At 44.2% G+C, this 18,860-nt stretch overlaps 1 protein-coding gene across 3 annotated transcripts in view; it reads right to left on the bottom strand.

The window, feature by feature from the left end:
- RUNX2 (RUNX family transcription factor 2) overlaps positions 1–18,860 on the bottom strand; it is a 213,045-nt gene that overhangs the window by 48,306 nt on the left and 145,879 nt on the right. For 2 of the 3 annotated variants that reach the window (XM_075923375.1, XM_075923376.1), the window contains exon 6: positions 4,682–4,855. The exons of the other annotated variant lie outside the window; for it this stretch is intronic. In XM_075923375.1, coding sequence (XP_075779490.1) covers positions 4,682–4,855 — 174 coding nt within the window. The remainder of the gene's footprint in view (positions 1–4,681; positions 4,856–18,860) is intronic. 3 annotated transcript variants of the gene reach the window in all.

The raw sequence follows: 18,860 nt of genomic DNA, 5'->3' as shown, positions 1-18,860 counted from the left end.
ACACAACCTGCTTTTGAGTGCTGTTATTTCAGTTCCTAAAGTCACAGATTGCCTATAGATCAGATGGGCCTTAGTGGTGATGGAGCATGAAACCTCACTTAACTCCCACTTTACAGTTTCTTCTTTGCAGCTGAGATTCTTTGCAGCCGCATTCTTGCCCTTATGCCTGTGGCTTTTCCCATCTGATAGAAGCTAATCCTCACTGGTTGTATATTAGGGGGAAAAAACAACATTTTTTTTCTTTGTTCATGTTTAAGAATTGATGCAAAAGTCCACTGGTTGAATGGGAGGGAAATTTGATACGCAAGCAAGTCCTTCGAGTTCCACTTAAAAAAAAAAAGTAGCAAATGTACCTGGATCCAAATGGGAATGGACGGGAGTCTTGATTTATGAGCAATATGCAGGGTTTAAATTGGATCTGCACTACCTCAGCAAAGGTATCTGCTTATTGGATGATTTGTTTTTTAATGACCCTTCGATGTTGCCTTTGCAGAATAACAGTTAAAATGCCATGTTGAATAAGGACAAGTCTGTGCTAAGCTATGCTTGCCCGGCAACAAGCTGGTCTTGTATCAGGTTCAAGAACATGGTGTATTTAAAAAAAAGTATTTAGATACTATAGGAAAACAAACACAACCCAGAAAAAGAAATGTAACAGTAAACCAGCAACTGTGTTATGGCATACTCTTACTTCTTTACTACTCAGCAGGGAGATGGCCAGATTTTAAATACTATTTGTTTGATCTTACAATGATCATGCAAAACCTAAATGGGAATTAAACAAAAGAAGTTTAACTGTGCTTAACGGTGTTACACACTGGCTTTTACAATAAGGAAACAATTGTGTGCTACTACAGTTGGTAGGAACTAATGGTTTTCTTTTATCTTAATTACTAAGTAAAAAATTACCAAACTAAGACATTTGCAAAGCAACACCTGGTCAATTTTATCAAATGTAATAAAAAGCCTTTCTTTCTGTACAAAGGTCACTTCTCTTTTTATTGCACACCCAAATCCTATTCATTCAAGTGGCTGTGCCAAGAGTGCACTGGATAGAAAAGGCAAAGTTGTTCTTGATTCCTTTCTGGAAGTGTGCAGAGTATTGCATGTTAAATGGAGAAAATACAGTACCATAGGGAAGCACAAACAGCACCTATCCCAGGCTGCACTGCCCCCAAATAAGCACACATTCGGCAATCTTCCATGTTCATGCAATAAATGGATTGAAGAGGGGTGCCTCCCTCAGCTTTCTGGGCTGCAAACCTTGTCTCCCTCAGGCCTATGTTCCTCTGCAAGGGATTCCACTAGCCACAGTAAACGCAACCCCCAAAAGTGCACACAGGGATTATCACAAGCAGCGCCACAGCCATCATGGTAGTAGAACATGGGAAGAGAAGTGTTCCTGAAAGCAGCCCCATCCCACAATATAGCAGGTTATACAGATTAGAATCAACACCTTGAATAGTGCCCCAAAACAGATGCAATTCACGGAGCACCGATGAAGTAGGCTCTCTCCCTGACGGCTCTAGTAAGCAGGTGGGCTACCATCATGCTAGCAAGTGGTCTTCAGTGGCTGAGTGCATTGCATTCATGCAACCAGGGGCAGGCAAAGCGTGGGGGGCCGTGGCGAGGTCTGAGTTAGGTGGTAGGAGTCATTGCTGCCACTTGTGGAAGTGACAGCCGTCAGGGATTCATCAGTACCCCACAAACATGAATCTCTTTGACAAGGAGTGGACGGACTTCACAGCTAGAAGTCGCCCCTTCCTGATCCAAGTCACTTTCCCTTCGGGGGGAGGGGAAAGGGGGGAGGAGAGCCAACAGGATTGCCAGGCCCCTGGGCAATGGGAAAAGGGGTGGCGGCTCTGTGCTCCGGGAAGGGGTGGAGCCTCTGGTGGAAGGGGCAGGACTGGGGCTCAGATGGCATTGTGTCCTCCCCGCTCCTGCCGGCCCTCAGAGGAGTATACCATGTGGAGCTCCGGAGCATGCGGCACAGCGCTCCTACGGCAATTCTAAAGGGCCCGGGCCTCTAGCCATTGCCATGACAACAGTAGCAGCAGTGGGAGCCCTGGCCCTTTAGATTCGTTGGGCCCTGGGGCAATTTGTTAGCAGGCTTGCTTCTCTCTGCCCCAGCAGCCCCAGCCTGAATCTCAGGCTATGTCTAACGTAGCACTTCTGACAGTAACACCTCTGTGGGTCGGGGAGTGTGTGTGGAAAACACACATCTGATACATGTTTTACCAACAAAAGCACCAGTGTGGACAGCACTATGCCAGCGGGAGACACAGTCCCAGCAATATAGCTACCGCTGCTCCTTGGGAATGGTTTAATTATGCCATTGGGAGAGCTCTCTCCCATCATCATAGAGTAGGGTGACCAGATAGGAAGTGTGAAAAACTGGGGCAGGAGGTGGGGTAATAGGCACCTATATAAGACAAAGCCCCAAATATTGAGGATATCCCTATAAAATCAGGCCATCTGGTCACCTTAGCATAGAGCAGCTGGTAGACCTTACAACAATGCGGCTGCAGTGGCCCAACTGCGTGGCTGTAAGATCTGAAGTGCAGACATAGCCTCAGTCAGCACAGTCTTCATCACTTTTATCTGTTGACTCTAACCATGCCGTGAGTAGTAAAGACCAAGGCTTTGTCTGCGCTCAGACTTATTTGAACATCTGACGTTTTCACCTCCAGGATTTGTACGTGCTGCTGCTGATTCATAACGAGGCAAAGAAGTATATTATTAATCAAACCCAGAAGCACAATTTCTACAGGAGGCTTTTATGTGAATGAGAACAGCATATGAAGTTACGCTTAGCTAGGATTAAAGTTACAAGGGGCTCTCTCAGTCCTTCTCCTTCAGGCCATAAGCTGATCACCAGATGCGGGTCAAGAAGAATTATACACACACACACACATGCATCCCGGCCTTAACGGTGTTGCACAATAGGTAGACTCCAGAGAGGCAAAAAGAAGAGGATTATGGTTATGCCTTTAAGGGCCTTATCCAGATGTTCTGAAGTGGGAACTCTGTCCCAATTTTTCTGGAAGTTAAGGCGAAGCCTCATTTAGTGTCAGAAACAAGACACTAGACTAAAGAGATCACCGGTCTTTTGGTCTGGCACTTCTTAACTATAGCACTATATGTAGCAAAGCCCAGTTTTCAGATGCCTAACTAATGAAAGGGAAGCCTGGCAAATGAACCTGTTATGAGAAATCAGTGGATGGCCGGTCCCATGATATCTCTACATATTATATTCATATTTCACAAAAGTTAAAGCAAGAATTCTAGAGCTGTGAGAAACCTGGCAGTTTCCATTCACCAAGGTTCATGAGAACAATTATTTTTCAGTTTCAATTCTCATGAGGTTTCATGTTGAGTTTTGGGTTCAAACAAAAACCCACTTATTCTTTACTGCAAATTAATTTACCAGTTGAACTTTTAAAAAAAAAACCAACAACAACAAAGCCACAACATTTCATCTAAACCACTGAGTTTCAGCTGGTATCATGTCAAACCACTTGAAACATGAAACCATAAATCTTCCCAGGTTGACTCACAATCAGGCACAGGTTGTCTGGAAAAAGTTTGCAAAACTTACTAAAGTCTTCGTGTTTTTAACAAAATACTAATCTCTGTGAGTTTTGTATGCTTTAGGGTTTTGTTGCGTATCTCTGGCACAATTATAGTTAAAATCCCATTTCACTTTTGTAATTTGTTACACACAGTAATTTATTATTACTCTCAGCACAGTGAAATCCCATCCCTCAGCATGCACTCAGAACTGCTGCATACAATCCTCTTTAGCAACCTAGGGAGATTTTCATATGCTCCAGTTTGTGGATGGTGACAGAGATATAAATGGGCACTAGAGAGAAGCCACAAGGTTTGTCTAGACTGCATCCCTCTGTCGGCAGAGGGATGCAGATTAGGCAGGTCGACACTGCAAATGAAGTGGGGATTTAAATATCCCACGCTTAATTTGCATAAAAATGGCCGCTGTTTTTGCCAACTCAGCACTTTGTCGGCAAAAAGCGGCAGTCTAGAGGGGGATCTGTCGAGAAAGAAAGCCATCCCATATGCCTCCTGCTTTCTTTCTTGACAAATCCCCCTCTAAACTGCTGCTTTTTGCTGACAAAGTGCTGTCGGCAAAATGGCGGCCATTTTTATGCAAATTAAGCACGGAATATTTAAATCCCCATTTCATTTGCAATGTCGACCTGCCTAATCTGCATCCCTCTGCCGACAGGTGGATGCAGTCTAGACATACCCACAGTGTGAGAAGGTTGCATTGGTATCATGATCTCGTCAGTACAATGTTGGCCACTCTTTTCCAGCAAAGTAAAGAGCACAGCTAAGTAAATATGTTCAGAGAGACTATCTCCACATATTGCACCACTGCACATGGGTGGGTTATTTCAGAGCATCATGGTGCTTGGATTTCATCAGATTTCTCCCCTATTTGCTGTATTTTGACACTTTGGTCTTTTAAAAATATTAATTGAAGAAGAGAAAGACATGTGCATCTTTAAATGCCCCAGAATAATCTGCTCCCCAGCTAGCTTTGATTGGTGCATATCTCTCACTCTGTAACAGCCTCGCTTCCCTATAGCCGACACAAAAATATCCACAACCAATTACTACCATTGCCTGTGCAAGTTAAACCTATGGTTCTGTCTCTTACCTGTAATCTGACTCTGTCCTTGTGGATTAAAAGGACTTGGTGCAGAGTTCAGAGAGGGCCGTGGGCTCTGAGTCGGGACCCCTACTCTCATACTGGGATGAGGAATGCGCCCTAAATCACTGAGGCGTTCAGAGAACAAACTAGGTTTAGAGTCATCAAGCTTCTGTCTGTGCCCTGGAAACAGCAAATCATAAAATAAAAGGGTTATTAACACGTCTAAACAATTTACCATACAAAAAAAAATCCCCAACTTATCTGTAAAGACCTATTTACTGTTTTGGGGTTCTCTAGGCATTTTGGCTAGAGACAGAAACCAGCACGGGTCAAAGCAAAAGTGGCAAAGTCTTCTGTACAGTGGTGCACCTAAGTATTAAAAACAGTGCCGCAGATCGTCAGCTGGTCTAAACTGTTACAGCTCCACTGTTTCAGCTACGACAATTCAGACTATCTGAAGATCTGCCCCACGGTGAATTCTGGAGACTGAAAGAGCAGTGTGTAGTCTACACTCAGACATTGTGCTGGTAAAGCCAAATTGATTAGAGGCGTCATTTTTTGGAGACAGCATTGCCAGTAAAAGTCCTAGTGTGGATGCAATAATCTTATCATATACTTTACAAATGTGTGTTTGTCTGTCCGTCCATCTGGGAGTACATTTTCCCAAGAGCTCCTCCTAAAGAGTAAGAGGTAGGACCACCAAATTTGGTATGCAGCTTCCTCTTATCATAACTTAAAGCAAGGTCAGGGTTTGGTTGTGCCAGGACAATGAGATATGCCTGGAATTCAATTGTTGCTCATAAAATGGAAAAGGAGGAGTCTGATGGGAGGGAATTATACGGTAAAATGACCACGGGGGGGGGGCAACAAGGAGCCACAGATGGGGATCAGGACAGCTATAACTCCATTGGGCCAGCAGGAAGCAGGGGTGGAGAAAGGGACAGCTACATTCTATACATTTCAGAGAATTTGTCTGTTGTGTGTTTCTTTGTCTGTATGTCCGTCTGTCTCCCAGCTGAGGGACATTCGCCCCACCCCCAGCCACACCCGCTGCAGCGGTCATAGAAAGGCACTTGTCAGCTGCCTCCAAGCTGCTGCAGTGAGAAAAGGGGCTGTCCTCTCTCCCCGGGGCAGCCTGCATACTGAACCCCTCATCCTCAGCCCAAACCCAGAACAATGATTTAAATGAAGAAAAAAACCACTCATTTGAATTAAGGACCCAAGCAATGCTGAGTAAATCTTCTAGTGCCATTGTAAGTATATACCTATGGCGTCTGGTTTTTCTAGGTTTATTTATTTCATTTTCTGGTGTTCATATTTTGCACTTTTTCATTTGTATGAGGATGTCCAAAACCAGTATTTTATGGGGTCTTCTCTTTGCATACACACACAGTGTTGTTTCAAACAGCACTATGGTAAAGAGCACTAGGGACCTCTTAGTGTGCACTAGCAATAGTCTACACAGACCAACTAATGCACGATTCATTGGTGCACTTCAAAAAATCACACCCTTGTAGTCCACATTACTGCTCCAACTAGACAAGCCCTGAGATACAATCCAGGGAGCAGGGATATCACCTATATACAGTTCTGCAATGGGAAAAGGGGGAAGTCAATATGAATTGAGTAACCATTTTTGGTATTTTTCCAGTGTTCACTGGATAAACACTGATTTCATTTTTGTCTCTGTGAGTGTTGTTACTAGCGTTTCTTAGTTGAAAACCTAAAATCAGAAGTCCTATGTCTACCACATCCACTTCCCAAATCAAACTGAACTATATTAGTATAAGCACTTTTATACTGGTAAACCGTGTACATACTGGGGATTTTTTACTGCTTTAATTATACTGGGATAGTTAAACCGGCAAAAGTTTCTTACCTAGGTAAACCTCCTATCCATATATGTGTGCGAGTGAGAAATTGTTCGAAGGACTGGTTCTATTTATTACAGAGATTTTCACTCAGCTAAGAAAATCTGACTTTTTTTTAATTACTCTGTTATAATTATTCTTCATGGCTCATTTATTATTCTGTAACTTTGGAGTTTATTAAAAAATCAGAACTAAAGAGCCCGTCTCCTTTAAGAAGCCAAAAGAGTGGTGTAATAAGGGGAAAACGGTAAAGAGACATCTGGTGAAACCAATCCAGCTGGGTTCCATACCTCCCTTCACTTAATGGACTACCCCTCATCATATCTCCCTCTCCAGCTTTTGCTAGCAGCTCAGCTGCACAAATGCTGCCTGGATTAACCAGGAATGCTCTTTAATGTTGTGCAGTTGTTAGAAGTTAAAGGGGAAAATGACATTAATCAAAAATAAGAATGCCCACTCCAATGTGCTGATACTAGAAGTACTTTTACTTAAGATCTGCCAGATCTGTCTCAGAAATTATGCATCATCCATCATCCTATTTGTATTCAAAGACTTGATTCATTTTAAGGCATTTCCATCATGCTCATCACCAGAGTATGAGAGCACTTCACCACGTTTAATGAGTAGACCCATAAGTAGGGAACAGATAGGGTTTGTTTCCCCTATTTTACAGAGGGGGAAGCTGAATCACTGAGAGGTGAAAAGGGCTAAGTCACAGTGAACTCAGAAGATAGAATCCAGGTCCTATGGCTTGTGCTATAACTCTAGAATCACACGTTTTTATAGCATGCATCATCTGAGTACCCGAGTACCAGGGCATCCAACTGGAACCCTGACAACAGGCAAGCAATTCTGGTATGAGTACTACAGGTTGGGTCTCACTGGTCCAGCACCCTCAGGACCTGAGGGGTACCTGATGAGGAAATTTTCCGGACCAAGGAAGGTCCCCTGTCACCAGCCCCCTCAGCTTGATGGCTCTCCCTGCCACCGGCTCATTCAGCACTGCTGCTGACCAGGCAACACAGCTACACCAGCTCCATTGCTGGCATGGCAGCATGCAGACCTGGCCCGGCTGCCGTGGCACCAACCCTAGTGGTGGCACGTAGCCCCGATCAGGCTGCTGACCCCAGCTGGATTGCTGCAGCCCTGGTTCCATTGCCAGGCTTCCCCGGCTGGGCTGCCACGGCTTGGTATGCAGCCCCGGTCAGAATGCCGCGGCACAACCCTGCTGCTGTGCCGGCACACACGAGCTGCCCCGGCCCCAGCGGGATGGATGAGCTGCTCCTGCCCCACTACCACAGCCCTGCTACCACCACCGGGTTGCTGAGACCCTGGCTGTGCTACTACCAGCCTTGCTTTTCACGGGGCTCTCAGATACTGGCCCTCCTGCCCCAGGGCTCTCTCGTTCAGCAACCCACGGATGTTACCGGATGAGAGAGTCCCAGTTCAGGGAGGTGCAATCTGTAGTACAGGACTCTAGAGGAATCCTATTTCAATACATAAGATTGAGAGGCTGGAATGAGCATGTGCAGAGAAATTGATCTACCTTTGAGAGTTGAGAAGAATCTCAACCAATTTTTAAGATTCGTGAAACCAATGTATTGACCCATTTGCCTGTCACTCTACAGCATGTTTTCCCCACAACCTACAAACATCTTTCCTCTTCCTAGATAAAGGGAAACAAGTGCTACATATTAGAATAAGCCACCCAAAATTAGCCCGGAACAAGTGGGTGTCTTATGGATCTAGGAGTGATGCTAATGAGCAGAGATATAGAATGACTTCTTGGCTGGTTTGTGGTAATGTTGTCATTGCAGGCTAATTAATATGATAATACCTTAGCTGGCAGCGTTTAGCATTGCCTCTTGAATTTATGAAAAGCTCTGTGGTACAAGTTAGACGTTATTAAATCTAAAGAAGTAACTCTCACACATAAAGTATTTTTCCATGGAAGTTCTCTTTCTCAACCTTTCCTTTTCTCAAAAGCTCCGTTTGTTTTTCCTTCGGCCTGTGCCATTTTCCATCCTGTTTTTTTTTTCCAATGGATTTTCCCCTTTCTCCTTTGTTCGCATTTGTTCCTAATCAGAATATAATTTCTTTTCAGTGAGTTCAAAATAACACAAACTGAATTTGCCTATCTCTAATCTCTCTCACCAGGACTGAATCTATAGGTTGAACCACTAGTCCAGCACTCTCTGGTCCAGCAAAATCCATGGTCCGGCATGATTTTAGTTAGTTGGATGCCCACTTATTATGGGTGTGGGACAAGTTTCCCATGGTACCATAAAGTATGTTTACAGCCACCAGTCTTGGAGCTCAGTGTTCTGTGCTGTTGCTTAGCTCTAATTTACCCCTAAATGTCTTCTAAGAGCCCAGTAAGCAGTGGTAAGCCCATGGTCCGGCAAATTCTCTGGTTTGGTACCGGTCAGGTCCTGAGGATGCCGAGCTAGAGAGGTTCAAGCTGTACCCCAAAATGAGCTTTTGTTCTTATTTTTTAGACAAAAACTATATTGTACATTTCAGTAGTGCCTTTCTCCTCAGGGATCCCAAAGCACTCTCCCAAGCAACTGGTACATAAACTTGGACTATATAATGTGTTAGCTATATATGTGGTTATTTGTAAGTCCTCACTGCTCCCCAGTTCTGTAAAAGTACCCTTTAATTTCCTTTTGAGCATGCTCCATTCTTCAGTGCAGAGCTTTGTAAAGACAATGGTTATACTTAACTACACACCTTATTTACTCCAAATTGAATCCATCATTGAAATGCAGCCACCTCTGGGACAGAACCCAGCAACTGTCTACTAATTGAAAATAACCGCACGGAGTTGTTTAGGCTAGGAAGTGAGGTAGAAAGAACTCTGTAGCTGATTCAAACGAGAGGAGTCCATAGTAAATTTTCTGAAAGGCCCAGGAGGAGAGTTCCCCTTGTCTGGCAGACCCGAAGCATTGAGGAAACTAATGGCATGTCTACATGGCAGTTAAAAACCTGTGGCTGGCCCCTGCCAACTGACTTCGGCTGAACTGGCTGTTTAATTGCAGTGTAGACATTCCAGCTCAGGTTGCAGTCTGGTCTCTACGATCTTGCAAGTTGGGAAGCTCTCACAGCTTGGGTTGCAGCCCAAACCCAAATATCTATACTTCAAAAAGCCCCTTAAGCCAAACACCATGAGCCTAAGTCAGCTGGCATGGGCCAACCACAGAAATCAAACTGCCATGTGGACAAACCCTATGAGTCTCTAGATGCCAAATCGGAGCCAATAAACACTTTTGGCTTGTACCAACCCTTGTTGACATTTTAATTTTAGGGCCAAGACACAAATGAACATTGGGACAAAAGGAATTTGGGATCCCAGATAGGACCCAGATTACCTAGTGAGGTCCCTTAGAGAAGTTTTATTAAATGTCATCTTCTCAGGTTTGTGTGGTTGTTGTACTATAAGTCCCTTTCTTATCCTTAATGACAAATAAAACCATTCTAACCAAACCTCCATTGTAATGACACCTGTGTGTTCCTGTGATGTGACCCTTGCCATGTTTTTAAATAAAAGGCCACCAGGCAGTCCTTGGAGAACAAGCCCTGAAAACAATAAATTCAGAAGGTGCTTACAACCCACAGGAGTTAGAGTGCAAGTCACAGAATTATATAAGTGCCTAACTCCCATTGATTGGAAGGGGAATTAGGCACTGGTGTGAAGTCCATACCTTACATACCTATGGGCTTCACATACCTATGGGCCTGCAAACCTCTCGTGACTGTGGAAGAGCTACTTCATGCAGTGAAAAACCCTAGAAAAAATCCTTTCCAAACAGCATGTGAGCAGGAATAATGAAATGCATGCTATTCATGTGAAGTTCACGGCACAAAGGCCGCTTTTCATCTTAGTAGTGATATATGCATCCGTTGACAGAGAAATTCCTGATCCCCAGGGAGCACACTAAGCAAAGATGTATTTCGTTGTCTTGAGTTGTGAGGCATAATTTATTTAAGAAAAAAGACCTGGGCGTCATGGTGGACAGCTCACTGAAAACCTCTGATCCACGTGCATGCGAGTGATTTAAAAAAAAATAAAAAAGCAGTGTTAGGTTGTATAAAAAATGGATAATATAACACTGGACGTACTTTAATAGTATTATATAGCTCAAAGAGATGGCCTCACCCAGAATACTGTGTTCATTTATGGTCAACATTTCTCAAAGGGTATGTCTAGACTGCATCCCTCTGTTGGCAGAGGGATGCAGATTAGTCAGGTTGACATTGCAAATGAAGCGGGGATTTAAATATCCCGTGCTTAATTTTCATAAAAATGGCTGCCATTTTTGCCGACTCAGCACTTTGTCGGCAAAAATAATCAGTCTAGAGGGGGAACTGTTGAGAAAGAAAGCCTTTTTCAACAGATCGCATAAACTTCCTTACAGGAGGCATAAGGGATCTGTCGAAAAAGGCTTTCTTTTTCGACAGATCCCCCTCTAGACTGCTGCTTTTTGCCCACAAATTGCTGAGTCAGCAAAAACGGTAGCCATTTTTATGCAAATTAAGTACAGGATATTGAAATCTCCGCTTCATTTGCAATGTCGACCTGCCTAACTTGCATCCCTCTGCCGACAGAGAGATGCAGTCTAGACATACCCAAAGATAGTTATAGCAGAAACAGAGCAGATTCAGAAGTAGGTTACAAAGGTGATTAGAGACACACTTAAGTCTCCAATATGAAATTATATTGAAAAAACTGGGCCTGTTTTGTCGGGTATGGAACAGGGTGTTTTGTGGGGTACTGAACAGGTTAAGTCCATAAATGGCTATTAGCCAGTATGGTTAAGGAATGGTATCCCTACCCTTTGTTTGTCAGAGGGTGGAGATGGATGGCAGGAGAGAAATCACTTGATCATTAACTGTTCGATTCACTCCCTCTGGGGCACCTGGCATTGGCCACTGTCAGCAGACAGGATACTGGACTGGATGGACCTTTGGTCTGACCCAGTATGGCCATTCTTATGTTCTTATGTGTGATCTAAAGTCCATTTGACCGAGGCCAAAAAGAGAGGATTCAACATAGGTGTACGCAGAGTTGGAATGAGCTCTATTCTGACATCTAGGGTACGTCTAGATTACATCCCTTTTCTAGAAAAAGGGATGTAAATTAGACACTTTGAAACTGCAAATGAAGCCGGGATTTAAATTTCCCACACTTCATTTGCATAATGGCGGCTACAGGTTTTTTTCAGGAGTACAGGATCTTTCAAAAAAGGGTTTTATTTTCGAATGATCCCCATCTAAACAGCCGTTTTTCTTTCGAAAATCCCTTTGTCGAAAAAAAAACACAGCCTCCATTATGCAAATGAAGAATTAAATTTAAATCCCGGCTTCATCTGCAATTCCTAAGTGTCTAATTTACATCCTTTTTTCAAGAAAAGGGATGTAATTTAGACACAGCCCTAGTGATAAGGAAGGGACTTCAGGAGCAGACCTTGTTTGCATGGGCACACCCACCTGACGCCGTTGCCCAAATGATCACTTGCTGGATCACACATCTCTGTTATTGGGGCAAGGGTACTAAAGGGATATTTTCCTTGTGTGAATGACGGGTAGCAAGACTCCATTTGGCATACCCTGATTGAAGAACTCACCCCAACTACTCTGCACTCACGAAGCAGGGGACATGGATGCCGATACCCAATGAACTGGGAAAGAGTGAGGAGAGTGGTGATATAGCTCAGTGTTTCTAAACGTTATTTTATAAAGTACCCCTTTTTTAAAAAAAACTGTAAGTCCCCTCAATACCTAGAGTTTTCAGACACACCATTTTTTTTTCTACCATTGCAACACATTTGTTTCAACAACTTAATTGTAGCCTGGTGAGTGCTGAAATTTTTGGGTGTAAAAAGGACAAAAATAATAAAGCGCTGTAAAACTTAGAACAAAACATTCAGTTTTCTCCAAATTTCAGTTGTGTTGACGTACCCCCCAGACTTTTACCACTGGTTGAGAAACACTGATGTAGCTGATGGGAGGGGTGCTTACCTCAGGATGCTAGGTACCTTTTAGCCCTTCCTTTCTCCACTGGGCGATAACAGGGCTGATTAAGACTCAATTGAATGTCTTGTTACATGCTACACAGCTGACATTAATGATAACCAGGTCTAAGCCTTAGCCCTGTTTTGGGACTGTGTCTCTGATGTAAGAGACTGTCCAGCATACACCAGCACAGAGGCTCCCTCGCTAACAGCTGAAATTACTGAGAGCTGTGTTAAGTGGTGGGGCCTGAAGATATAAGGAGTGGCTGGAGGAGAGGAGCAGTGAACACATGTACCTGGACAGCAAAGCAAATAAGGCACAAAGGACTTGTGACCCTTGCCTTCCCATCCTGTCCCCCCAGGTGGGAGGTGAACTCGGCAGGTGCACCTCTGAATTTAGAGTCTGCACTGGCAAAGAACAACTATGAGTGTGGTGCAGTATAGGGAGAAAGGAGGGGCATGCTGAAGGAACATGCGGTCGCTGGACTAAAGAACCTGAGGGGAAAGGACAACTCCCAATGTACTCGGGAGTGGGAGGAGAAGGGGTTCTTCTCATGGCTTTGTTTATGAATCCTGGTTGTGATGTTTTCCCAAATGTAATGCCAGGTTACTTCCCTCCTTTTATTCAAAATGGTTCCTCTACATTCAGACTCAGTGCTTGCCAGTGGGGAAGTATTGCCTTTCAGAGGCACCCAGGGCTTGTATATAATTGTCCCAGGTTACTGGGTGGGGGTTTGAGCCAGTTCTGTTGAAAAGGAACTCCTAGATATTGAACCTGGCCCTGCCTGGTGCCCCTCCAACTAGCAGAAGGGTTACACAGGAAGAAGTAAAACCCAGCATTCCAGTATATCTGTCCTCAGAGCCCAAGAACACAGAGCCTGGGAATTCTGATCCCCAAGTCCCAATAGTTTCTTCTATCCACAAAAGGCTAGATTTATAAAGGTACTTAGGCACTATAAAAGTCACAGGAACATAATGGGGTTCACTGAGCCTGAGTTAGGCACCTAGGTAATGAATGGGGAAAAATAAGAACTTGAGCATGATTCACAAAAGTGGGTGTGCTAGGCTGGGAGAGGCTGAAGCTAGCCAATGGGAGATACCAAGGAGTGGGGTGTATCCTCCTCTCCTTCAGAGATAGGTGCATCCCTCCAGCTTGGATTTAGACACCTATCTCTGCGAGCCATTCGCAGCTACGCACCCTCTTTGCAATTAGAAGCCAAAGGCATTTAGGAGGATAACAGGGAAAAGGACAAGTCCCTTATAATGTCTAGCCTAGTCGTTAAAGTGCTCGTGTGGGAGACTCCCCAGGACGATTTCACCGCCTCTTGGCCCTCATAAATAGAAAGGATTTGAACAGGGATTTGCCACAGCTTAGGAGAGTGCCGTGGGTTTGTGGGATATTCTGATGGGGAGGAGGGTCCCTCCGTCTCTCCTGTTTGAAGCTGTTCCACTGTGGCCAAATACATAGTCATGTGGGCTGGAGAGAAGGCATGTGCGAGAGCAAGTGAGCGAGAGCACCGCCTCGGGACATGGGAGACCCAGGTTCCACTCTCCCTGTACCAGTATTCTCTTCAGTACTTATCCACAGTGGAATAACCTCACCAGGAGAGACTGAGAGAGCCTCATATCAAAGTACCCCACAGACCCGTGATTTGGGCACAGGGCAATATTCTTGGTTGGCAGCCCAACCCACAGGATGGGGCCCCACAAATGCATCAGTTGCCCAAATACCTATCTTCCCCCCAGGTTGTGTATGCTCTGGCATTCAGGCAGGAGATAGATGTTTTGAGTGAAGCAGCAGGGCTCATGCTGGGTATGTCTACACTTGCCCCCTACTTCAAAGTAGGGAGGCAAATGAAGCATACCGAAGTTACCAATCAAGCCCGGGATTTAAATATCCTGTGCTTGATTGCATGTTCCCGGCTGGTCGCCATTTTAGAAATTCACTAGCCCGGAGTAACTGCCCACATCTACACGTGGCAGTGAAACAGGAGTCCGATTTAAAGCCCTAACTCGAATTAGCTGGGATTCCTCCTGCAATGAGGTTTACCAGCTAATTTGAATTAGGGGCTTTAAATCGGACTCCCGTTTCACTGCCGCGTGTAGACACGGGCAGTTACTCCGGGCTAGTGAATTTCTAAAATGGCGACCGACCGGGAACATGCAAATCAAACGCGGGATATTTAAATCCTGGGCTTGATTTGCAACTTCGGTATGCTTCATTTGCCTCCCTACTTTGAAGTAGGGGGCAAGTATAGACATACCCGCTCAGAGGCGGAAACCCAGGGTCCTAGCGACTTTCTTACTAAAAAAGCTTAGGCACTGAGTATTGGATTCAGGGGGAGTTTTGTGAATCCCAGTGGGGCTTAAACTGGGAGACTGGTGCCTCAACCCTGAATTAGGAGCCTACTTTGACAATATCCTAGTCTATCAACCCTCCCCGGCTCTTTTTAACCAAACTTGTACATCAAAGGTTCTGGAAACAGCCTGCACTGTGGTTAACCTGTTGCAAGAGTTGCAGCACCGATTCAGAGTAGGAAAACAGATCTGATACAATCAATGCAGTAAAACAAAACAAAGCCGTGGCTAGACACGCATGCCATGACTATGCATGCTATTAAAATATGCCAGTCAAAGGAGGAAAGCTTCATTCAGGAAAACGTTAAAGATGGCACATAAGTGCTATCATCTGTTACCCATCCATTCATGGCAGAAAACATACTGTAGCTTTGACTCTAGGTGGATCTTACTCTATCCCAGTTTCCGGGATCACAGAAATGCTGCCCATGTCTGCTGGCTGGTGACTTTTTCTCTGATCACTGGGCTGTTCGGGTACATCTAGCTATTCTGCATCTTTTACGCACGCCTGTTATTTCGAAATAGATTTTGAAATAATAGGTGCGCTATTCTGGCATCCCTGTAACCCTCATTCCACGAGGGTTGAGGGATTCAAAATAAGCTATTTTGAAATACATTTGAAATAAGCTACGCAATTTACATAGCACAAATTCCGTAACTTATTCCGAGATAAAGGTGCTGTCTAGACGCACCCTTGCTGTCCGTTTAGATGACACCTTCTGGTCACTTCAAATAAACATTTGACAGGGCAACCTAGGGAACCCTAATGTAAAGCTAATGCTTTGAGATTTTTACCTCTTTTCTTTTTTTAATTTTGCAGCTTTTGTGTGTGGGTCTGAAACCTAATCAGATCATACTTGGTCTAGCCATATGCAGTGACAGTGCAGAACTTCCTTTTTAGCACAAAGCAAACCACTCATTAATTCTTTTATGGGACCAGTTAGCTTTGGTTACCAGATTGTCAACAGACGTTTTTATTATCCTTGAACGGGCTGGGTATTTTCAATCTTCACCCATTTGCACCTTTTTCACTTTGATATGATTCTGTCACAACAAAAATAGCAATTGATGATGGGGACTCAAATATCTATGTATGAAAGTCAAGCATGGAAAATTTATAGATGGAGCTGAAATTAAGATCCTTTACACTCACTTGTTGTGAAGTGATTTCATGGGTGATCCCAGTTAAAATGGAGGCTCTGACATGCAGTCTTTGCCTCAATATCCAGGCACAGCTGTTATGTGTTATATGCCAACAGTGGGCTCACAGTGTATAAAAACAGAAGAGGTCATGGTCACTGTCCCACTTACAGTCTGAAAGGGTGTAAGTGGCATGGGACACTGGCATATCGAGATTGCTCTTTGTGGCCAAAGGGGTGTGCAGGCTTTCTCTATCCTTCCAAATGATGGGATCTCAGACTGTGATTGGCAAAAGATGTGTGTTTAAAGGAGAGAGGTGAACCAAAAAGAGGCAGCAGCCTTAAGCAACACACACGGGAGCTCCAGGAAAAGGGCAGAATAAAGAATAGTGGGAGAAGAATTAGATTATGGACTGCTGACTTTTTTTTTTCCATTGACATCAATGGGAGCAGGTTTAGGGTCTAAGGGGGGAATTTCTGATTATTCCTTCTCCCCACTAATGGTAGGAAACTTGAAAAGGGAAATGTTAGCTTATATAATAGAGAAAAGTCTCAGAGAGGTAGCCATGTTAGTCTATAACTCTAAAAAAGCAAGTAGTCCTGTAGCACCTTAGAGTCTGGCAAAAATATACATATATAGTGTCAGGAGCGTTCGTGGGGAAGTGGGTTTTGTCCACGAAAGCTCATTTATATATATATATATTTGTTAGTCACTAAGGTGCTACAGGACTCCCCGTTTTTTTAATAATAGGGAAAGAAAATCCCTATATTGGAAAAGATTGACAGATGTAATGATCTGCCAGGGGTTTATTGCACTAGACTAGTATATTTCAAGATCATTACATTAGTAAAATGCATTACTATCAATAGGAATTGCACATGTGAACTTACTGCCTGATATGTCTCTATGGGCCTGATTCTGATCTCAATTATGCTGGTGTAAATCTGGAGTCTAAGGAGCTACTCTGCATTTACACAGGTGAAACAGCTCAAAATTGGGCCCAAGGATTTCAAGATAGCTTGATTCAAACAGGGATATTCATCTTTCCTGTAATATTCAGACAATACATCATGTTAGCAAGGTACAGCTCCAAAACAACTGTCTATCTGAGCTCTAAAGCTAACACAAGAGGATTATAAATCATCCTCTAGCCAGAAGGATCACGTTAGCTCGTTGGAAGCAAGGCCCCTGAAATGAGCCAAAAGAGCTCCTGTTTACGAAGCCCATATTCCTGTAAATATTTGCGACAAGCCATTGTGCTCTTTGTTGATTTCCCTCCGCTGCCCCCCTCATTGAGCCATACATGCTGTATACAATTCCAAATTCAACACAAATGAAAAAGAGAGCCAAACAATTTCTCCCCATGAAAGCGGAACGCTTGGAGCCCTTCCAGTCTCTTGGGTAAAGACATAATTATGAGAAGAAAAATATCTACCCAAGAGACACAATTACATAATTAGGCCATAGGTTCTAAATAGGAAAAGTCCTTATAATTCATAAAACAAGGCGCTACATAAGCACAATAACTGACTTTAATTCACTCGGTGGAGGGAAAAATACAGTTGCTTTTTAACTAGCTAAAGGCACCGGTTTACATTAAAGACAGCTTACTTTCCCAACCATGCACACAGGACTCTCATTAGCATTAATGAGGGTTACACATGCACATGGACAGAAATCAGGAACCCCTCCCCTCCCATCCCCCAAAGGATTTTGTTTCTAAAATGGAGACTGTTTTACACAGAGCAGGTCAAAAATAGCCACCTGAAACTGACCAATGCATAAATAATTGACATGGAAACTAATGAAGTGCACTGATGGAATCCCAGCTGACAACCGCTTTCCAGTTCCTTCACCCCAGTGATCTTGGAGAGGTTCAAAGCAGGCCAGCAGACCAACAAAGGGTTGCTCCAGACCCCATGGAAGTGTGTCTTTTCATTGATTTCACTGGGCTTTAGATCCGGCCCAAAGTGGGTAGGATCACCCCGGGATGTACATAAATGGTGCAAAATCTGGTTCCTAATTCAGTGGGAATTTTGCCACTTGGACACAAAAGTAAGTTTCATTACAGCTCATCATCCAGGTAGCCTTAGATGGGCTGCAAAAGCCCTGCTAGCGTTTTGTTTCCTGCAAACTGAGGGGTAATTTCAATATGGGACAAAGTGCATCGCTCTCTCTCCATGGGAGTGAGTTAAGCCCAGGGTATGGCAGCTTTGAGGGCTGGCCAGTAGGACACGCAGCAGCCCATGCTGAAGGATGGCTGCCCTTCCAGGAGTGTGGAGCCGAGTGTCCTGCCCTCCCACCTTGCCCAGGGGCCTGGCGAGGCTGTCGGCTGCCCCTGTCTGCTCAAAATTACGCGGTTCTCCTCATTCCCTCCTGCCCACACCCAAAGAGAGCCACAGAGTTCAGACACACTGCAGCACTACAGGTGCTCGGTGCTTTGGCATCCACCTTCCACCCACACCCTAAACCCATCCTCATCTATGCTGCGGGTTAGAACTGTGCATTAGAGCAGTTCCTGTCTCCTCTCATTGGCCGATCCTCCCTGGCTCAGCCACATGATTTGCCATTTCCTCCAAGCTTTTTAATTCGCTCAAGGAAATGGCTAATTTCTTTTAAAATAAACTCTACCTCCACAAACACACGAGGAAGTCAGAGTAGGTTGGAGCCCCCTGCATCGTGATGCTATTCTCGTTCACCTTTGAACCTTATGAAAAAACATAAGGCATCAGTGAATGTGCCAGCCACCCAGCTAACCATGGCTGGCATCTTTCTTTAAGGAGTCTAGAGACAAATCAGACA

This window comes from Pelodiscus sinensis, chromosome 3 (assembly GCF_049634645.1).
Source record: "Pelodiscus sinensis isolate JC-2024 chromosome 3, ASM4963464v1, whole genome shotgun sequence".
In the NCBI taxonomy this organism is placed as follows: Eukaryota; Metazoa; Chordata; order Testudines; family Trionychidae; genus Pelodiscus; species Pelodiscus sinensis.
Note: the sequence above shows the minus strand (reverse complement) of the source record. Positions and strands in the feature narration are given on the sequence as shown.